General features: G+C 47.2%; 1 protein-coding gene across 3 annotated transcripts in view; it reads left to right on the forward strand.

Annotated features, from left to right (window-relative positions):
* The window catches only part of KIAA1549L (KIAA1549 like), a 316445-nt gene that overhangs the window by 291077 nt on the left and 3352 nt on the right, over window positions 1–22016 (forward strand). For all 3 annotated transcript variants that reach the window (XM_086341097.1, XM_086341099.1, XM_086341096.1), the window contains exons 18-20: window positions 10737–10834; window positions 13390–13538; window positions 14672–14823. In XM_086341097.1, coding sequence (XP_086197223.1) covers window positions 10737–10834; window positions 13390–13538; window positions 14672–14823 — 399 coding nt within the window. The remainder of the gene's footprint in view (window positions 1–10736; window positions 10835–13389; window positions 13539–14671; window positions 14824–22016) is intronic.

The following is a 22016-nucleotide window of genomic DNA, read 5'->3' on the forward strand; positions in this document are numbered from 1 at the left end:
TGCTGAAGCTGAAGCTCCAGTATTTTGGCCACCTGATGTGAAGAGCCAACTCATTGGAAAAGACCCTGATATTGGGAAAGATTAAAGGCAGGAAGAGAAGGGGGCAACAGAGGATACGATGGTTGGATGGCATCACTGACTTGATGGACATGAATCTGAGCAAATTTCAGGAACTAGTGAAGGACAGGGAAGCCTGGCATACTGTAGTCCATGGAGTTGCAAAGAGTTGGATACAACTTCTCGAGTGAGCAACAATAATAAAAGCTAACATTTATTGAGTGCTTCACTGTTACTAGGGAGTGATCTAAGTGTTATAAGTATGGTAACTCATTTATTTAGTTCTTACTATATGCCTCTGAGACAGTTACTAGTTTATCCCTATTTTACAGACGTTGAAACTGAGGTTTCACAGCTTGTTCAAGTCACACAGCCAGGAAGGGGCGGAGCCAGGACCCAAAGTCAGGCCATCTGATGACAAAGGCCATGTTCTTAACCTGCCTTCTGCTGTTCTATTGTCTCTCTATCGTATTATTTCTTTCATTTTCCAGTAGACTATTCGGGACACCTATGAGCTTGTGGAGCCTTTTGATAACTTCAACCACCAGCCTCCAACAGCACCACTACAGTGGCACTTAGTAAATTGCTGTTATGCTACGTAACTACCTAATCTACACACTGTTGTGAACTTCCTTATTGTTCTTTGTTCCAGATTCCCTCCTTCACCAGGTCCCTGAGATATCTTAACACTATTCCTAATCCCCTCAGTCTTTCTCTTTGAATGTCAGTCTCTGGCCCAGCCTTTCCCTGTTGATAAAACTCTTATCAGGAGAGACCAAAATTTATTTCAAACTGAGCCTTTGGGGCAGGGACACCTGTACTTGGATGAGGTCATCATCACTGCAAGAGTTTGTCTTTAGGTTGGCAGGTGCAGAATTTCTGTTTTGTCCATTCACTCCAGGGTGATCAGATTATGCTGCTTAAACTCACTGAAACTGCTTTATTATTAATATTAACTTACAAACCTGCAGTGAGAAGCTGAATGACCAGGTGGGCCAGAATATTTGTTTGCTGGTCAACATGGTCTTTCATTGGCTTCCTTTGTAGCTCAGCTGGTAAAGAATCCACCTGCAATGCAGAAAACCTGGGTTCGATACCTGGGTTGGAAAGATCCCCTGGAGAAGGGAAAGGCTACCCACTCTAGTATTCTGGCCTGGAGAATTCCATGGACTGTATAGCCCATGGGGTTGCAAAGAGTTGGACACAACTGAGCGACTTTCACTTTGGGCTTTCCTGGTGGCTCAGATGGTAAAGAGTCTGCCTGCAGTGGGGGAGACCTGGGTTTGATCCCTGGGTTAGGAAGATCCCCTGGAGAAGGAAATAGCAACCCACTCCAGTATTCTTGCCTGGAAAATCCCATGGACGCAGGAGCCTGGCAGGCTACAGTCTATGGGGTTGCAGAGTCGGACACGACTGAGTGCCTTCACTTTATGGTCTTTCATTAAGTAAAAGCCAATTTAGGGAAAGTACAACATTATCAGAAGGAAAACTGATATTGAGTTGATATTAGAGTCATTTTTCTCAGCCTGTGATATGCAAACCCAGAGAGCAAAGTCAGTAAAGGAAATAGGTGAATGTGGGACATCTTTTTTGCATCCCATTTTCCTGAGATATAGGTGGAATACAGTGCAAAATTCTTAATGTTTTAAAGGACTTTATTTTAATATTTACTATTTATTTGGCTGTGCTGTCTTCGTTGCAACATACAGGACCTAGTTCCCCAACCAAACATTGAAACTGGGCCCCCTGCTTTGGGAGTGTGAACTCTTAGCCACTGGACCACCAGGGAAGTCCCCTCAGTACAATGTTTAAGTTAAATAGAAGACTAAGGTCAATGCCCAGATTTCAGGAATAGGAGTTTGCCTCTGCCATCCAGGAGCTTTGCTGGATCTGTTCAAGAAGCACTGACTTCCAGAAGAGTGCCAGCAACTCTGGGGCCGCCACTGGCCATGCTCCCATCAGATGAGAATCCACATACCCTTTTTTTCAGAAAGAGTTAGAAAAATGCTCACTGAGCCTTGCAAATCAGGTACTTTAAAATACTTTCCCATGACAGTCGTATTACAGTTTCCACAATTACAGTTTTCTTAACTAATTGCCCATTAAATTGGTACTGTTCTTTATGGAGAAAGAAGGGATTTTCTCACTGAGATGTTGAAAACACTCTAATCTTACCACATAAAGTGGCTGTCCTTTGGGGGAGGGCTACCTGTATCCATTCTTACACTGATCCATACTGACTTCAGTTTCATTGACTCATCCTTTCTGATGCCAGACATTGACCATATCCCCAAATTCTCCCTCTACCCAGAGTGGGATGGCACTCACCAACTGTATGACCTTACCCGGTGACCGTAACTCTGAGCCTCCTGTCTATGAGAAGAGAGCTGCAGTGGGGAAAGGATGATAATTCATGAAAAAGGCTCAGCATGGTCCTGGCACTTAGCACCCAACAGGTATTAGTGGATTTTAATCAGAGTGCTTCGTATGGAGCCTGGTACATGGAATTACTGGATAAATGTAGCCATTATTATAAAAATATTCTCTTTTTCCCACTGAGTTCCACTGCTTATCTCCCTTTTCCTGACACTTCTGAGATGACATCTTTTTCTTCTACCCCGTTATACTCTTTTTAAGAGCATGCTCTGGGTGCTCAGGGAAGCCTCACTTCTATTTAAAGATGATCCTCAGGAATGACTGGGCCCCTCTAGCTGGAGGCCAGATTCTGGGGATCTGTGAACAGATCTGAATTTCAGAGAGAAAAACTTAAACAACTGGGATGAGTCTTCCAATGACAGGCCAGAAGATGCCACAACCCACATCCATATGCCTCAATTTAACAAAACCATCTAAAAATGTCATTGTGGGGATATGAAAGCTTAGATAGTTCTGTTTGCTATAATTCAGGATTGGCAGTTGTGCCAAGAAAGGCAGAAACATTAGTATTATATACTTTGAAAAAATGAAGCCACCAAAGAATGGAAGTGGACTGAGAAATAACACAGCAGAGAGACTACCCATCAAACCAAATATCAAAGGAAGTTTTTTCATTGTTAAGGTTTTCTTTTGCCAACAACACATGAGGTCCTTATTTTAATGAAAAGAGAAATGGCTAACAATACACAGTAGCAATGATAATTCTTAACCCAAGTTCTTGCCAAGCCCTCTTGTGCTATGATAATATGGAAATCAATGGACAAGGTGGCAATTTAGAATGATAACTATGATTACTTTTCAGCTTCCAAAAAGGAAGCGCTCCAAGCTCTACTGGGGGATAATTGGAAGTTGCTGGTTCTAAATGCATTCGGCCAGGCTGATGGCATTTATATCATGGAGAAGGTTATTGCTGGCAGCTGGGGATTCCTGCACCGCAGTTCAGGAGACTCTTGATCATATTTTACCCCTTGAATCTGTGAAGAAATTGGACTTGACACCTAATGACCAATCCAATTTTGCTAGCAGCCATAATGGGTCTCTGCCAAGTGGAATGAAAATATCCTATAGCCTTCCTGTTGGCGTCAGAGTAGGGGATGCTGAGAAAGGTATGTGTGCATGCTTAGTTGTGTCTGACTCTTTGTGACCCCATGGACTGTAGCCCACCAGACTCCTCTGTCCATGGAATTTTCCAGGCAAGAATACTGGAGTTTCTATTTCCTTCTCCAGGGATCTTCCCGACCCAGGAATCAAACCCTCATCTCCTGTGTCACCTACACCTGCAGGCAGATTGTTTACTACTAAGCTACCCAGGAAGCCCTCCAAGAAAGGCAGCAGGGTCAAAACATCTTCCCCACTAGAGGCCTGACAAATGTAACTAACAGTGATAATAACAGCAGCTGCTATCTATGGCGCTCCCACTAAATAGGTTTTTAGGCTAAGTGCTCTTGTCTCTTCCAGGGCTTCCCAGGTGTTACTAGTGGTAAAGAATCCACCTGCAGTGCAGGAGACACAGGAGACGCAGGTTCAGTCCCTGGGTTTGGAAGATCCTCTGGAGGAGGGCATGCCAACCATTCTAGAATCCTTGCCTGGAGAATCCCAGGAACAGAGGAGTCTGGTGGGCCACAGTCTGTGGGGTCACACAGAGTCAGACACAGCTTAGCACACACGCACATTGTCTCTTCTGATCTAAGAACCACCCCATGAAGTCAACATTACTATCCCCCACGTACTCCATGGGAAGCTGAGATCTGGAGAAGTAAAGAAGCTTGCCCAGGGTGACACAGGACAGAACTGGGGCTGGAACCCAGGGCTCTCCAACTTCAAAGCCCATGTTCTGTCCACCCTCTGGCCAGGTAAGCCAGTAGGTTGTCCCAGGCTCTGATGAGAACTCAAATCTAAACTTCAGCGTGTGCTCTTCTTATCAGGAAGCCTCCCCAGTTGGATGGGGTTTTGTTCATTCCTATCATAGCCCCTTGTAAGACAGACATCTCTACTAAGATAGAATTGAGAAGATTATAGCCTGTTTTCCTCCTCTCCCCTCAAAAATAAAACAAAAGACTCCGTCTTAAACTTTCTTAATGATGAGATAACCAGGCATATCAGGCAGGAATTTACATCCACAGCACTTGGATTCAAAAAATGTTAAACATTTCTTGTGTTTCTCCAAATCTAATTTGAATCTATTCTGAGCTCCCATCCAGGCAGGTTTGGTGGGGCAGGAAGTGGGGGGGGGGGGTCAATGTTAGTTCTTGCATAAAAGTCATTGGCAGTTTGGTGAAGTTGGAACAACAGGAGAGGTCTACCCTAGGCAGTGCTGAATGGTGTTTAAGGATGGAGGACACCCAACAAACCAAGAAGGTATCTGGAGACTGAAAAATGAGGCAGTTCCATGTAATCAATGGATCAGTATTATAGTATAGAGTAACTTACGTACAGGGTAGGATGGGGCAGGGGGCAATCCAGAAGCATTAGCAGCTGCACTAAACACTGCAGAGGGGCTACTGGGACAGTTTTATAGTTAACCTAGGGTTTGGGGGACAGGGAGTCAGGCAGTGCATTCCTAAGTCAAGATTTATGATGGGTAATTAGTCTTATGGGTGCAGGGAGAGAGGCCACCTGGAACCTAATGATCATTAGATGATATCTATTAACTACAAAGCCCTTGACAGCACAGAAGTGATTTACCACGCGGTACAGTCCCGGGTAGGGTCAATGGAAGGACAGGAGGAACTGAACAGGCCCAAGATGGAGTCAGTTATGCTAGCTGCCAACAATGGGGTGTTGCAACTCCCAGAGTCTGTGAAGGTAGGTTGCTCCATATTAACTGGGACAGCCTAGGTTGGAGATCTTTGCCTATGGGCTGCCCCGAGGAATCCCCCTTGAAAACCAACAGCGTGCCCAGTGTCTGGCAAATGCATATCCCTTCAGGCTTAGAGAAATCATTCAAGTAAGTAAAAATCACATTTTGTACAGGAATACTGCGTGGAAAGGGAGAGAGGGAGGGAGGAGAGAAATATGCAGCTCAGCTCACAAATTCAGGTGTGCAAGACAGGTAACTGTTTCTCTGTAATGGCGTTCTAGTGCCAAAAGCTCAGTCTCAGTATAGGGCCTCCCTCCCCGTCTCTGATTAAGCTTATTTTGTGTGTGTGTAGGACTAGGGGTGGGTGGCTACATGGTGCAAAGCATGGTCAGAGGGTGAAGAAAGCTTCAGTACTTGGTCTCATTTTATTCTCATCTAACTACTCTGGGCGGCACCTCTGAGAAGCGCTCCTTTCCACCTAGTCTGCAGGTGTTGGTCTGGGGAGAGCACAGATGTTTCCTGGTCCCCCTACTTACAAGCTCTCTCCAGACTTCTCTTTCCCTTCCTCCCATGCTTGAGCCTTCTCTCTCCCTTCTGCCTCTCTCCTCTCTAGCCCTTACACACACACGCCCTTGCCCCTCTCCCCTCTCTAGCATCGTCCTTACACACACACACACCCTTGCCCCTCTCCGCTCTCTAGCATTGTCCTTCTGTTTATTCTCTCCTCTCCATCCCTTGTTCTCCCAGATTGAGATGGGACACAGAGCCCCTTCTCCAGGCTCATTAGCATCTAAGCTCTGCTCTTCTTTACTTAAGGGTCTTTGCCTAATACAGGGGCAGAGTGGTCTAAACCAGGGATTGCCAGCCTCCAGGATCTAATGCATGATGATCTGAGGGGGGGCTGATGTAATAATAATAGAAATAAAGTGCACAATAAATGTAATACGCTTCAATCATCCTGAAACCACCCCCCTCCCCAGTTCCACGTAAGCATTGTATCCCATGAAGCAGGTCCAGGGTGTCAAAAAGCTTAGGGACCGCTGGTCTAAAGGTACCTCACTTCTTTCAAAGTTTGTTTTGGCATCAGCTTTGAGTGCTTTAAGGGCTTAGGTTTTTGATATTCAAAATCCTAAACTCTTGCATTTTAATAGCTTTTAGCTTTTGAAATGCCAGGAAGAGTTGGCTCTTGGGCCATCTTGAGTGATAGTGAACTTTCTTCCCTGGGGCAGGAAGGCAAGATGTTCTTGGGGCAGGGGAAGGGCCCTGGATTCAAGGAACTGTGGTGGCAAGGTCTTGGTTACTACAATTACTATATCAAAATATTATCTTGTCTCAGAAGGAAGAGCATATCATTTATTGAGTACCCACTATGTGCCAGACATCACATCAACATATAAAATGAGTCTTTTAAACAGCCTTTGAAATGGGGTTTGATCCTGTTACTTTCATTACCTAATGAGAAAACAGGTACAGAGAGGTAAGTTACTTGAGGTCAAGCACCCGGTCAAGGTCAAGCCAGGTTTCAACTCCACTTTTGTCTAACTCCAAACCCATACGCTCTGCACCACGCCACCCTTGGCTCAGAATTTTGAGACAGCGCCCTTAAACTGGCTATGTGATTTTGGGCAAGTCAGTTCACTTCTCTGGGTTTCCTTTTGCCTCTGTGTTAAGGTAAGGAGTGAGGTCTTGGTGTCTCCTGTTCTTTCCAGCTCAAACCTTCTATGAATCCCAGGCCCTTGAGAGCCCCAGTGTTGCTCTCAGTAACTCCTGGTAAGCTGAGAGATCAAGATAAACACTGGGTTTTCACCATGGGGTCCGTCTTCAGTTACCACACCCTCTGTTTTCAACTAAATAAGAACTATCCTCTGGAAGATTCTACTTCGTGCAATAGGATGTAAAGTTATTTCCAGCTGCATGGGGCCTTAGGTAGACACAGGTTGGGCTGAGCAGTATTCACAGTGCGGTGGAAGGGGCGCCACGCAGTGGAAGCCAGCACTGTCAGCAGGAATGGAAAAACTGGCATATCCGCTCTGGCCTGGGGCTGACTGGCTGGCTCTGGACAGTGGCCTCCAACTAGAGTAGGTGGCTTTGGCCTGTAAGTCCTCGCTCTCCCACCAGTGCAAAGCCTGAGACCCTGATCTGTTCCTCCAACTGCAGGCTGCCCCCTTTGACCCGTCACCCCTCTAGTGCTACCCCCCGCCAAGGTTGATCTTGACCGGATTCCCCCTCTGGATGGATGCATGTGCACAAGGAGGGTCCAGCACACAGGGAGTCTCACCTGGGCTCACTCTCCACTGGGTTTGCTAGAAAGAATGGCCCTGACCCGCCCCCTCGCCCCCTGCCCAAGGACATCGGGACCGGGAACCTTGAGCAGACCATGTCCCTTCTACTTTTACAACCAAAGTTCTGAGCTCAAAGTGGAGCCTCTTCTTGTTATATCCAGGCTTCTTCCACCTGGGAGAACTAAGAGCTATTTTTATAAACCCTGCCTTCAGTTCCGAGTGTCTGATCTCCTTTCTAGCCAGAGGACAGGGATCCCAAAAGATGGTGTCCTTGGGTGCCAGACTGGGCCCCTCAAGGCCACTGTCACTGTTCCTGTTCCAGGAACTAGAAACCTGGAACAAGGTAACAGTTTTGAACAATAGCTTCCAGTGAGATCTGAGTCACAAGGCAGCTGGCAGGCAGTCAGGTTCCAAACACATGGAAAAGAAGCCAGAATGCAAATCCAGGAGGACTGGGACCCATGGGGGAACTGCACAGGGAAGGGAGGAAGACACTGCTGAGGGGAATTCCTCAGCCCGGGGCAAAGGTGGCCTTTCTGCTTTTCATGTGAACCTGTAGCTTCCCAGGAGCACCAAGGGTACAGACCAAAGGAGACCTTGATCTCCTGTACAGGCTTGCTTTGTACCTGGAGAAGATCATACAAAGTAGGAAATTCCCTTGGTACTTGTCAAAAATTCAGAACTTTTAATCAATTCTTTGGTTAACTGTTACAAGATAGAGACCCCGAATGCATTTTCTTGGCTGGAAAACTGTGTTGACTACAGAGTATGCCTTCCAAGAACCAGGGATAAAAATAAGTTGTCTGTCTCCTCTGCTGATATCAGGAGAAGCCAGAAGAGAGATGAGGGGCTAGACACCTCTTTCTCTGTTTTGGGAAAGGCATGTCCTTATTTGTTGGTTTGTTGATAATAGTGTAAATGCCAAGCTGGAAGGACAATGATTTTCAAACTCTGCAAAACCGTAGGGTTCAGGGAGTCCCCAGGTGCCATCATGCAGGTAAGCAAAGGGTCAAACTCACCAGGGCATCCCCACCCTCAATTTCTACCAGAGCAGTTCTGCTTTGATTTGGTTATGTATTCGGGCTATGTCAGAATGGTTTCATGGCTAAAGAAGTGTTTTTTTTGTGGAAACCCACAAAGTATTTGAGTGCCTTTTTTCACAAGGAAAATAAATAATAGAAAAATAAAGCACAGAGGGACTGACGTGTCCACAGAGCGTGAATGACTGAACCAAACGGAGAGCCTAGGTTGGCTGTAAGGGTCTCGGTTTTACCTGCCTCACCTTGCCTATCCCAGGCTTAACTGATTGCCAATATGGCATTTGTTTTCCAGGCAATCTCACCTTTCACATTTGTTTACTACTCGTTGTTTCCACCTCTGATTTCAGCTCACAGTTTTTATTTTAGTTTGCTATGGTGTGGGAGGGAAAGGGTGGATAGTGGGTGGGAATCCTTAAGATTTCCTTACATCTTGCAAGTCCAGCATGCATTAAAAGCCATGTTTCACCTAGGATCTACTTGTTATTTAGTGGGTTGGCCCTTATGAGTAGGTAGTCTGCCCTAATGTGTCTGTGCTCAGTCACTCAGTCATGTTTGACTCTTTGCGACCCCATGGACTGTAGCCCCCCAGGCTCCTCTGTCCATGGATTCTCCAGGCATGAATACTGGAGCAGGTTGCCATTTCCTACTCCAGAAATTGAACTCATATCTCTTTCATCTCCTGCACTGGCAGGTGAATTCTTCATCACTGTGCCATGTGGGAAGCCCATAATGCTGGAGGGAAAAGCCCTCGTTCATTTTAAAGAATCCTGTTTATGGATTCTCTCTCTGCTACCTTTTGTCTGGATACCTTCAGGTTTAAAGCCCTATCATCTTGTTCCTTAAGAGATATGGCAGGCCATGATACCTATAGAAAAAAATGAATAAGAAGCACAAGCCATGCTTTGTCTTTGCAGAGAGCATTCCTAGATTTTCTCCTGTTCAGAGGCTATGGTCTGGCTTGCTGGTCCTGTCTCTGACCATTTTTCTTTTCTCCCCTCCCAAGTTAATTACAATCTTCACTTGACAGTTTGATCCCTTATGTTTAAATAGTGCTTTATAGATCATAAAATACTTACACATACACTGCCTGGCCTGATCTGCTTTGCACCCACCCCTCTGAGCAAGGCATCCTTGTCTCCATCTCAGCAGAAGACACTGAGGTCCGGAGAAGTCACCTGACTTGCTTAGGGACAAAAAGTCTATTTATTAGCAAACCTCAACCCATATTCCGGACTCCAAACCCATTGCTTTCCCCCACGAAATCTGCTTTCCATGAGTGAGAAAATAAGCACAATCAATGATTCATTCTTTATCTAATATTTATTGCCCATCCAGGATATAACAGGCACTGTTCCAGGCATGAAGATACAGCTGACAACAGATCCCTTGCCCTCATTACAGTCTTGTTGTGAATAATAAATAAGCAATGATATAATACTAGAGTGACAACTGCTATGATAAAAAAATAAAACAGAATATGGAGCTCCAAGGGAATATGGGGCTGGATGAAGACAGAAAGAAAGAAAGGAGAGAAACATTCCTGGGGAAGCCCAAGGCAGGAAACAACTTGGCGGATTCTAAGACCAACTGAAGGACTCTGACTGCAAGGGCCCACCAAGGGGAGGAGTGGGGGTAGATGTGACAGCGGAGGGGACTGCTGCTGCTACTGCTACTGCTGCTAAGTTGCTTCAGTCATGTCCGACTCTGTGCGACCCCATAGACGGCAGCCCACCAGGCTCCCCCGTCCCTGGGATTCTCCAGGCAAGAACACTGGAGTGGGTTGCCATTTCCTTCTCCAATGCATAAAAGTGAAAAGTAAAAGTTAAGTCGCTCAGTTATGTCCGACTCTTAGCGACCCCATAGACTGCAGCCCCCCAGGCTCCTCCATCCATGGGATTTTCCAGGCAAGAGTACTGGAGTGGGGTGTCATTGCCTTCTCCAGCAGAGGGGACTGGGGACATGTTAAGGGTGATGGAAGGGGGACGTTTGAGGAAAGAAGGAAAGTCTTTCTGAGGAGCAGACTCCTCAGAAGTCTGCTTCCCTTTTAAGTAAGAAGAACCTGTGTGTTGATGAGCACCAGATATTAACATGTGTCTCCCTATTTGCTCCTCTCTTTCTCAGGCCTACAGGTTTTCCCAGCTTCCTGAAATGGTCATGGGCTCTCCCCCTCCACCTGTGCCTCCACGGACGGGCCCTGTGGCTGTCGCTTCCCTCAGGCGGTAACACATTCCTTTCTTTGCCTTGTTTGGGATATTTGCAGAAGATTTGGTCCTGTGAGCCCTGCCCTGACATATTTCCTTCATGCCCTGCCCCACCTGTATAGACAATCATGTGCATCACCTGTATAGACAATCATGTGACCAGGGTACCTTGAATGCCATGAAAGAAGTGGGGGCCACAGAGGGTTGGCCTACTTTCTTACCATCGACAATGGAAAGTCCTGTAGAACCCACAGTTGAAAAAACCCAAGGTCAACTGCCCCATACCCTGAAAACCTCATGCCTTGACACTGAGCATCTAAAAATTATTCCAGTTTGGGCCATCACAACAGCTGTCTCAAGTCTGGGCACCTCCTGCAGGTGTGTGTGTCAGAAGACCCTTTGTTACTGAGGGGTGGTGTCCAAGAGGCTGGGGAGCAGTGTGTCTTGGCTCCTGCCCTAACTCTTGCCTTCAGGCTGAAAGTACATGAATTTGGACAGGTCAGCTGGGAAGCATATATTCAGCATTCTCTTTGCTCTGTAACACTATAAAAAGCACATGCTTTACGTATAGACAGGAAACAACAGCCAAGAGCACTGGGGGAGATTGGAATAGACAGTATGTCCAGGGCTGGGAGAGACACTGTGCCTTGGCATCCATATGGGCCACTGCCCTGGCCTTCCTACCACAGCCTGCCCCAAAATGCTTGTCATGCTCTATGTGGGCCACAGGTCTGAACTTGGTGAAAACGGTGAAAAGAAATGAGTTTTCCTCAGAAACAACCCTCCCTTCATTTCCAGCAGTTTAGGATGCTGAGCTGTGTGTAGACATCACCCTTTGACCCCAGTCAAGCTCAGAGTGGGGGGGCGGGGTGGGGATAGCAGACCAGGGTTCCACCTTACCTGCCAGTAGCCTGCTGGGTAACCCCAGGCACGATGCCTCACCTGTCTGGCTCCTCTTTCCTTATCTGTCTGCTAAGTCACTTCAATTGTGTCCGACTCTGTGCAACCCCAGAGACGGCAGCCCACCAGGCTCCCCCATCCCTGGGATTCTCCAGGCAAGAACACTGGAGTGGGTTGCCATTTCCTTCTCCAGTGCATGAAAGGGAAAAGTGAAAATGAAGTCGCTCAGTCGTGTCTGACTCCTAGCGAGCCCATGGACTGCAGCCCACCAGGCTCCTCCATCCATGGGATTTTGCAGGCAAGAGTACTGGAGTGGGGTGCCATTGCCTTCTCCATCCTTATCTGTCAAATGAGAGCAAAGGCCTAAATGATCTCAGAGGCTCTGGGAGTCCTCAAAGGTGACCACGTGTGCGGAGCAGAATCCAGGGATTTTCCCAGGATGGTTTTCCAAAGGAGTAGCTGGTGCCTAGAAACAGCACGTGAGAAGCCAGAGCTGTGGGAGTGAGAAAAGGAGAGAAGGAGAAAGAAGAGAGACCCCACGGTCCTGGTCCCCCCCCCCCACCCACCTCCTGTGGAGTTTAATCCTCACAGCCTGTGTCTGACCCTCCCTGGGGAATAGTTGCTCCTGAGGGTTCTGAATTGGAGGAGCTTGTCATCAGTGACTCATGCTACATTTGCTGAAGGCCCGCACCTACTTCTTATTTCTCCTTTCATGTCCTTCTGCACCATTTGTCATCCTCGCCAAGTATCAGGAGGTCACTCCTCCATAGGAAACCAGAGGGTTGGACCAGAGAGGAACCTTTGAGATGGAGTCACCCTCCTCTTTGAGGAAACTGGGGCTCAGAGAGAGGAGGTAGTTGGGGCTCAGAGAGAGGAGGTAGTTAGGACTCAGACCCCTGCCTCCTGTCCTGCTCCCTGGCACCCCTGTGCAGAGGGTGGCCCTGTGGGCTGGCAGCCTGCTACCTGTTGTGGCTATCTTTGCCTCCTTCCATCTGAATTTTAGGAAAGCCGGAGTGCCTCTGCCAAAGAGAAGACAGAGACTGGCTAAAGCACCCTTTATACTGGGGTGAGAAGCCAATGCCCCCACCCTAGCCCCCTCTTATTACCTGGCTTTCTGAGCACTAAGTGGAAATGGGTGTTAAGTGGGCCAGATTCTCTGCTTACCTGTGGAACAAAAACGTGTTCTCGCATTCATAACACTCGGCAAGCACTAGGCTTCTGCTCCAGAGAGCAGACCCCAGCCCTAGCTTCCGGAGCTTGGGGCTTCTTGCTTCCAGCCGCTCTCCAGACGAAGCCTTCCCATTGGCTGCCGGTGATGTCATCGCCTGCCAGGTTGACCATCCCCAGCTAAGACCCAGTGCTAATTGCTTGGCTCATGTTTTTGTGGAGATGAAGTGTTCTACTCCCCAGAGACACAAGAGTCACCCACAGGGGAGCACTGACCTTGAATGTCTAAAAATGACTCCAGCTCGGCCACCGCGACGGCTGCTCCAGGTCTGGGCGTGCAGGCCCCCTTTGTCATCGGGGGGCCGGGGGCTGCAAACTCAGGCCCGAAGACCCAGCAGTCCTGTCGCTCGGAGGCCGAGGCGCTCCCCGGCTTCCCCGGGAGCCCCGCCTCACCCCGCGGGCCGCAGTCCCAGCAGGCGGCTAAGGTGGCCTCTCTCCCCGCCCAGGTCCACTTCGGACGTTGGCAGCAAGACTAGGATGGCCGAGTCCGCGGGGCCCGAGCCCGCTCAGCTGCACGACAGCGCCTCCTTCGCGCAGGTGTCCCGAGGCCCCGTGTCCGTGGCGCAGTTGGATCAGTCGGCTTTAAATTACTCAGGTGGGCTAGAGGAGAAAAGTCTGGAAGAAGCACGCCCCCTGCCCCAGCGTCACCCCCTCTACCTCTGTTCTTTGCCTCCCCCGCTCTTCACCTTCTGTCCGCCAGGCTCAGGGATCAAAGCGGCTGTATTTCTGGATCTCCTGTAGCCCTGGCTAGAAGAGCTACTGCTTTTATTTGTTTACAATATCTGAAATCTGACAAAATACTAAGATATATTACAGTCAGGGTGGATGTTAACATCTTTCCAGACCTCAGATCTTTAAAAAAAGCAATCCGGATACAACTGTGTACCCCCAACTCATTCCCCTTCTCCCCAGAGGTAATTACAGTCCTTAAGTAGTAGGTGTTAACATTTCACTACGTTACAACAATATACTGTATTAATGCTATATATATTTTAAATTTACATAAGTGATGCCAAGCTATACCTTTCCTTTTGCACTATTTTCTTGATTAAACATTGTTAGCAAGGGTTCTCCAGGTTGCTACACTCATATTGATCCAGTTCATTTGTTTACACTGCCATGTGGTATTCCATTATGAGATATGCCACAGTTGATCCTGTCCCCTGATGAGGGACATACTGGTTGTTTCCAGTGTTTCGCTGTTACAAACAATGAATGTGGAGGTTTGGACATGCCCTAATGGGTTTTTTCTTGTAACCAAACCATTCCTTTTAGGCTAAAACACCCAGTTGTCAATACTTAGTAAAGCATAGTGTGTCCAGAAATTCCACCAATGAAACCCATTCCTTTTGGTTCCTCTTCTTGGCTCTTTAAGAACACCCATCCTTCTGGGAGGAAAACCCCCGGCACCAAGGTGTCATTTCCTCTTGCCAGCAGATCAGGGGTGTGGGATGGGGATGGGGGAATTGGTGAAGGCTCGGCAAGGGGAGTTGAGCCATTGCATCTCTAGAAAGCCAGGTCCAAGTCTCAGCAGGTGACTCTACTACTGTCTGGGCAGGTGAGCAGGGGCTGAGGCTACAGGTGGAAATCTGTTGCCCCCCGCCCCCCAGGAGCTCCTTCTCCAATGCCAGAATCCTCCTATTTCCCAGCTTCCCCGAGCTTGTGCAGATGTTAGCCCAGTGGGCAAGGCGCTGGCTTAATCTCACCCATCCATCTCCTCCATGCCAGGTAATACGGTGCCAGCAGTGTTCGCCATCCCAGCTGCCAACAGACCTGGTTTCACCGGCTACTTCATCCCAACGCCCCCCTCGTCCTACAGGAACCAGGCCTGGATGTCCTACGCTGGAGAGAACGAGCTCCCCAGCCAGTGGGCTGATTCGGTGAGACCCTCGCTGATTCCCTGCTTGACATACTTCAGGGAGAAAATGAATGTGAGGCTGAGACTAAGTGTTTTGTTATCTCAGGGCCCCTCTCACCAACCAGGTGTCGAAAGTCAGCCTTGAGAAGAGGCAGTTGGCAATTGGAGGGGGTTGGGGTTGAGGGACTGGTGGTGGTGGTGGTGATATCCTTTGATAGAGATGTCTGAGAACCACTTTCAGTCAGATTCCACCTCTTCCTGGAGGGCACCCTTAATCAAATACATTTTTATATTAACTGTCAATTTTTGAGTATTTTCTATGTGCCAGACACCATGTTAGATGTTCTATTTATGTTGTCTTAATCTACACAAGACCCATAATGTAGGTATTATTGTTGTTCCTATGATGTATCCAGCATTCAGACCTGCATCTTCCCAGCTCCAAAGCCTGTACCAAGTTTGTTCCTTTCAACTTTAAAATCCTATAAGAATTTTAGTTGCAATACCAGAAAAAGAAGTATTAGAAGCCCAGGACAGAACTACTTTGCATGTAGATCCGAAAGCTTTCTGCATGTCTTCAGCTGAAGACTGTCTTGTCACAGTCCCCTGGTTTCTTCCTTATACGAGTAGGAGTTTATGGCACAGTTGACTTGGCCCAGCCTAGACCAAAGAAGGGCAGCGACCAGCTGAACCTGAATATGCACACCCAGACCTGCCTTTCGGCCACCTGTTAAAGCACTGCCAAATGAAAAACAAAAAGCAGGCAAACAGAAGTAGCACAGTGATGGCCCCTAGAGTGGGTGTGAGACCCTCCGTCACGGATAAGAAAGGCAGGCTGTCTTCTGAAGGCCTGTGTTCATTTTAGCATTTGTTTCAGCATTTGTCAATACACATTGACACCCAAGGCCTGTGTCAACTTTGCTCTCTGTCCAGACCCCTGGGGTCCATTCTGTCTACCCCTCAGGTTCACTTCAGCCCCAGCATTGGTGTCTGCTCTTATTGTAGTGATGCCACATTTAAGCATCGTCAGGGTAAAACTACCCTACATATTTATTAATTTTCCTGGTGATCAAAGCTTATCCCTGAGCTTCCCTGGTGGCTCAGTGGCAAAGAATCCACCTGCCAATGCAGGAGACACATGCATTGTGTCTCCCGATCCCTGATTCGGGAAAATTCCACGTGCCACAGAGCAACTAAGCCCACACGCCACAACTATTGAGCCTGTGCTCTAGAGCCCGTGCTTCGCAACGAGAGAAGCCACCGCAAGGAGAGGCCTGAGTAGTGCAGAGAGAGAGTAGCTCCCGCTCTCGCAACTAGAAAAAAGCTCACACAGCAATGAAGACCTAGCACTGCCATAAATAAATAAATAAAATTGTACATTTAAAAAGTTATCTTTTAAAACTCATTCCTTTACTTGCCAAAATATCTTTAAAATATGTGCTATCTTGAATTTTAACATTCTGGAATGAATTACATCCTTCTCCCCTTCTTTAGAAGAAAAACATGATTTAATTTGTCTTTAACAAATGATTCAACATCATTATTATGCCTCACTGTACTAAAATGACTTCTGTAAGATGGGCTCTGATGGTTTGTAGAATTACTTCCCCTGTGTCAAACATCTCCAAACTATGCTTTTTGGAATTACTACAAGGCTTAGTATGGTTTTTCTTTCTCCTGACCTTGCTCCCAGCTCACTCCTTCTATTGCTGCCAATGTCCCCATTTTCAGATACGCTGCTGCTGCTGCTAAGTCACTTCAGTCGTGTCCGACTCTGTGCGACCCCATAGACGGCAGCCCACCAGGCTTCCCCATCCCTGGGATTCTCTAGGCAAGAATACTGGAGTGGGTTGCTATTTCCTTCTCCAATGCATGAAAGTGAAAAGTGAAAGTGAAATCGCTCAGTTGTGTCCAACTCTTAGCGACCCCATGGACTGCAGCCCACCAGGCTCCTCCATCCATGGATTTTCCAGACAAGAGTACTGGAGTGGGGTGCCATTACCTTCTCCGACTTTCAGATATACTCACCCTTAAATATGCTTTGCCTAATGTACTATTATCTGCAAATGAGGCACGTCTGAGCTCATTAGAGTTGTTTGTAGAGTTGGAGTAAATAAACTCTAAGAGAGTAACTAGAGGCATTCCCTACTGATAAGTCTACACATTTTAGTGTGGGAGTGTTTGGCCTGTGTTCTGGTTGTTAGTGGGCCTTTTTTGCTTCCTTTGTCTTGCTCAGCTCTTCTAAACAGCTGAAATCACAGGGTGTGCGTTGATCAGTTCAGATTTTATTTGACTCCGTAATTTCACTAGCCATCTAAATATAATGTGTACTTTTCAGAAAGTAGATGGTACTTAACTTTTGCTAATTAGTCAGAAAACCTGCAGCTTTGTCAGCTCACCCTCTGTGTGCAGGGTGCGCTGGGTGCCTGGCAGGAGTCAGCAGATGTATTTATAAAACCTTGGCCCTTGCCTTCAAGATACTTAGAGATAACACTTAGCCAGGCTTATGGCGACATAACTCTGATGCCTCTGGTTTCATGTTGCCTTAAAAATGAAGGAAAGGTAACCCAGCAAATCAAAACCTAATCTTCTGGACAGGATGACTTGATCACCGCATTCCCCCACCCCATCCCCAGTGTGAGGGAGAGCTAGTTTCTTATTAGCTGTTTTTAAGAGAAAAATGATTGCTACAGCCTAGATGGGTCTTTCATGGAGCCCACTTACTATCTGCAGGTAAGCAGGTATGGCCCCTTGCGTGGAACACAGTAGCCAGGGACCAAGCTGGGAGGTCGGGTGCTTTATCGCATTTGAAAGACGGCACAGGAGGTTCAGAGGGACCAGTTGATAAAGATATTCAGATATTCTTTCAGCTTGAGAAAGATATTCCATTGGAGAAAATGTTCACCTTCTGGCATTACCACCTCAATGGACATGAGTTTGAGCAAACTCCAGGAGACAGTGAAGGACAGGGAAGCCTGGTATGCTGTAGTCCATGGGGTCAGAAAGAGTCCAACATGTCTTAGCAACTGAACAAAAACCACATCCATGTGAGATGAAAAAAGTGCCTACCCTCAGCTGGTGTTAGTGGTAAAGAACCCGACTGCCAGTGCAGGAGATTTAAGAGACGTGGGTTCTATCCCTGGGTTGGGAAGACCCTCTGGAGGAGGCCATGGCAACCCACTCCAGTATTCTTGCCTGTAGAATCCCATGGACAGAGAGTTTGGCGGGCTAGAGTCCATAAGGGTCCCACGGAGTCGGACACGACTGAAGTGACTTTGCATGTATGCACACATGTGCCATTTGGATGTCTGGCCTTCCTGATTCCAGGTATCCAGATGTAAGGAGCTAGCTTGCATAACACCTGGACCTGGCTTGATAAATAGATTTCATTCCTGGCGCTAGATGGAGAGGGATTGGGAAGGAGTTACCAGGCTCAGCAGGAAACTGCTGTTGTCTAAAGGGGATGCTTCCCATGGGCACTGGCTACACAAGGACTGATGTTTGGCAGTCCTGGATTTTGGTCCACAAGGTGTGGTGGGTCCCACCTGCATCTCCTGTAAGAGAGGTAGAGTATGTCATTTCCTCATCTTCTGCACTTCTGAAGGGAACATTTCATGCAAAGATGGGCACAATAAAGGACAGAAATGGTACGGACCTAACAGAAGCAGAAGATATTAAGAAGAGGTGGCAGAGGTGGCAAGAATACACAGAAGAACTATACAAAAAAGATCTTTACAACCCAGATAACCACAATGGTGTGATCACTCACTTAGAACCAGACATCCTGGAGTGCAAAGTCAAGTGGGCCCTGTGAAACATCACTGCGAACAAAGCTAGTGGAGATGATGGAATTCCAGTTGAGCTATTTCAAATCCTGAAAGATGATGCTGTGAAAGTACTACACTCAATATGCCAGCAAATCTGGAAAATTCAGCAGTGGCGACAGGACTGGAAAAGTTATTTTCATTCCAATCCCAAAGAAAAGCAATGCCAAAGAAGGCTCAAACTACCACACAATTGCACTCATCTCATATGCTAGCAAAGTAATGCTCAAAATTCTCCAAGCCAGGCTTCAACAGTATGTGAACTGTGAACTTCCAGATGTTCAAGCTGGTTTTAAAAAAGGCAGAGGAACCAGAGATCAAATTGCCAACATCCGTTGCATCATCAAAAAAGCAAGAGAGTTCCAGAAAAATATCTACTTCTGCTTTATTGACTATACCAACCCTTTGACTGTGTGGATCACAACAAACTGTGGAAAATTCTTAAAGAGATGGGAATACCAGACCACCTGACCTGCTTTCTGAGACATCTGTATGCTGGTCAAGAAGCCACAGTTAGAACTGAACATGGAACAACAGACTGGTTCCAAATCGGGAAAGGAGTACATCAAGGTTGTATATTGTCACCCTGCTTATTCAACTTCTATGCAGAGCACATCATGAGAAATGCTGGGCTGGATGAAGCACAAGCTGGAATCAAGATTGCCAAGAGAAATATCAGTCACCTCAGATATGCAGATGACACAACCATTATGGCAGAAAGCAAAGAACTGAAAGAGCCTCTTGGTGAAACTGAAAGAAGAGAGTGAAGAAGTTGGCTTAAAACTCAACATTCAGAAAACTAAGATCATGGCATCCGGTCCCATCACTTCATGGCAAATAGATGGGGAAACAGTGGAAGCAGTGACGGACTTTACTTTTTTGAGCTCCAGAATCACTGCAGATGGTGACTGCAGCCATGAAATTAAAAGATGCTTGCTCTTTGGAAGGAAAGTTATGACCAACCTAGACAGCATATTAAAAAGCAGAGACATTACTTTGCTAACAAAGGTCCCTCTAGTCAAAGCTATGGTTTTTCCAGTAGTCATGTATGGATGTGAGAGTTGGACTATAAAGAAAGCTGAGCGCCGAAAAATTGATGCTTTTGAACCGTGGTGTTGGAGAAGACTCTTGAGAGTCCCTTGGACTGCAAGGAGATCCAACCAGTCCATCCTAAAGGAAATCAGTCCAGAATATTCATTGGAAGGACTGATGCTGAAGCTGAAACGCCAATACTTTGGCCAACTGATGCAAAGAACTGACTCATTTGCAAAGACCCTGGTGCTGGGAAAGATTCAAGGCAGGAGGAGAAGGGGATAACAGAGGATGAGATGGTTGGATTGCATCACCGACTCCACAATGGAGATGAGTTTGAGTAAACTCCAGGAGTTGGTGATGGACAGGGAGCCCTGGCGTGCTGCAGTCCATGGGGTCACAAAGAGTCGGACACGACTGAGCAACTGAACGGAACTGAACCGGTGGAGTCCAGTGCCCCAGCCTGTCCCAGCCACCAGCACGAAGTCAGTTAATGCTGCAGAGCTGGGAGGTCTCAATAGTTGGACACTGACCTCAGCTCCACCTAAACTTGAAATCCAGGGAAAGGGGACATGGCAGCTTCTTTCACAAACAGGGCACCAGGTGCCTATCCTTCAGTGATTTTCAAAGTATGCTGCTCAGAACCCTGGGTTCTAAGACACTCCCTTCTGTGTACCATGCACAGTTCAGGGCACAGTGATATGCAGGTGAGACACGGTTTTGCCTTCACAAGTCGATGACTGAGATGAGTGATGAAGTCATGAGTGATGACTAGTTATGGAATTTACAGGAAGCCCTTGACTAATATAGGGCTGGGGAAGGTCTCTCAGAAGAAAAGCAGTGTGAAGTGAGACTTGACAGGCAAATCCTGTGTCCTGGCCTTGTGCTCTGTTCCCCCCAGTTAATTACCAGTGTGTCCCCAGCTCACATGGCCCAAGGACTTGGACAGTCTGACTCCAGTTTTCCTCTAAGATGCAAGTGCAATGTATTTGCAACTTCGTCTTTCTTTGCCAGGTCTTGTAGGGAAATTAAAGCCCCAAACTTTGGGACATCCCATCACTTCTTTCATTATTCGGGTCCTCCCTGGTTCTCTCCCAGGTTCTCAGATCCTGTCTCCTCTCTACCTCCAGTGGGTCCACCCCCTACACAGTGTTTCTTCCTACAGTACAGACCTTTCCTCTGCCTGCCACCCCTGGTGGCTCCCAGGCCAGGGACTGGGAGAGGCTGACGGGAGCTAGGAGGGGCCTGCTTTCTTACTACATGTTCACCCATCCAGAATTTCTGAATCATCACCCAACTTCATCCCACTCCATCCTTACCAGCTCCCACACATGCATCTCTGTAAAGAATGGGAACATGATGAATTCCTCAGAAGTGGGCCATAGAAAAGGTAACTCTGTAATTTGGTGTTCAGCGGCTTTCTGATCTGGTCCAGCCCACCCTTCTTCCTGAGCTCCTCCCACACCGCCCACACCCTCTGTGGTCAGACCACCTTACTGAACCTCCCTGGGGACACCGTCCTCCGTGTATTGCCAGGCCTCTGCATGGCTCTTCCTCTGCCTAGAATGCCCCTTCCACCTTGTCTTCCACAAAACAGCCTCTCCATCCTAGCCATCTCCTCTCCAGACTCAGCTAATATGCTTCTCCTGGAAAGCTGCCTTACTGTCCACATGTGTCCCATCCCCTGCAGCACCCCAGGGCCTACGTGATCCATGGGCACTTATCTCACAGTGATGCGACTAGCTTATGGGATATAAAGGTCTTTTGTGGATTACCCTGGAACAGCATCCCCATGTGTGGCCCTGTTTCTGTGGGCAAGTAGATCCTGAATTCTAAATCATTGTCCTGTCCATATTTCTAGAAGTGTCCATATTATTGGCATAGAACTATCTTCCACTTTTAATGAAAAGAAAATTTTTTCAAGAAGCCAAGATCTTATTCCAGATTCATGACATGATAGTTCAGTGATTAACTCCCAGCCTTGAAGCCAGCCTAGCCTGTCTCTGTGGCTTGTTAGCTGTGGCAGCTTTGACTGAGACACTGTTTTTGCTTCCTCTTCTGTAAAATAAGAGTAACAATACCTACCTCCTAGGAGAATTGCTTTGAGAATTAAATGAGATCATGATTGGAAAGCCCTTAGCACAGGGCTCGTTCAGCATTAACTGTTGTCATCAGTAACAAATCCCTGAGTCCTTTGAGGTCCTTAAAGAACCACATTTCTCTGCCTAGATGGTGCTTATATTAAAAAGGTAGCCAGGTAGATTCAGATGTAGACTGGGTATGTGCCCACTGTTTGCACAAAGTGTAAAATGCCTATTTAATTCATCCAACCAGCAGAACCAGTGAGTCCAAGTCACCT

This window comes from Bos grunniens, chromosome 15 (genome assembly GCF_055505025.1).
Source record: "Bos grunniens cultivar Pamir isolate PY7600 chromosome 15, Bosgru_T2T1.0, whole genome shotgun sequence".
In the NCBI taxonomy this organism is placed as follows: domain Eukaryota; kingdom Metazoa; phylum Chordata; class Mammalia; order Artiodactyla; family Bovidae; genus Bos; species Bos grunniens.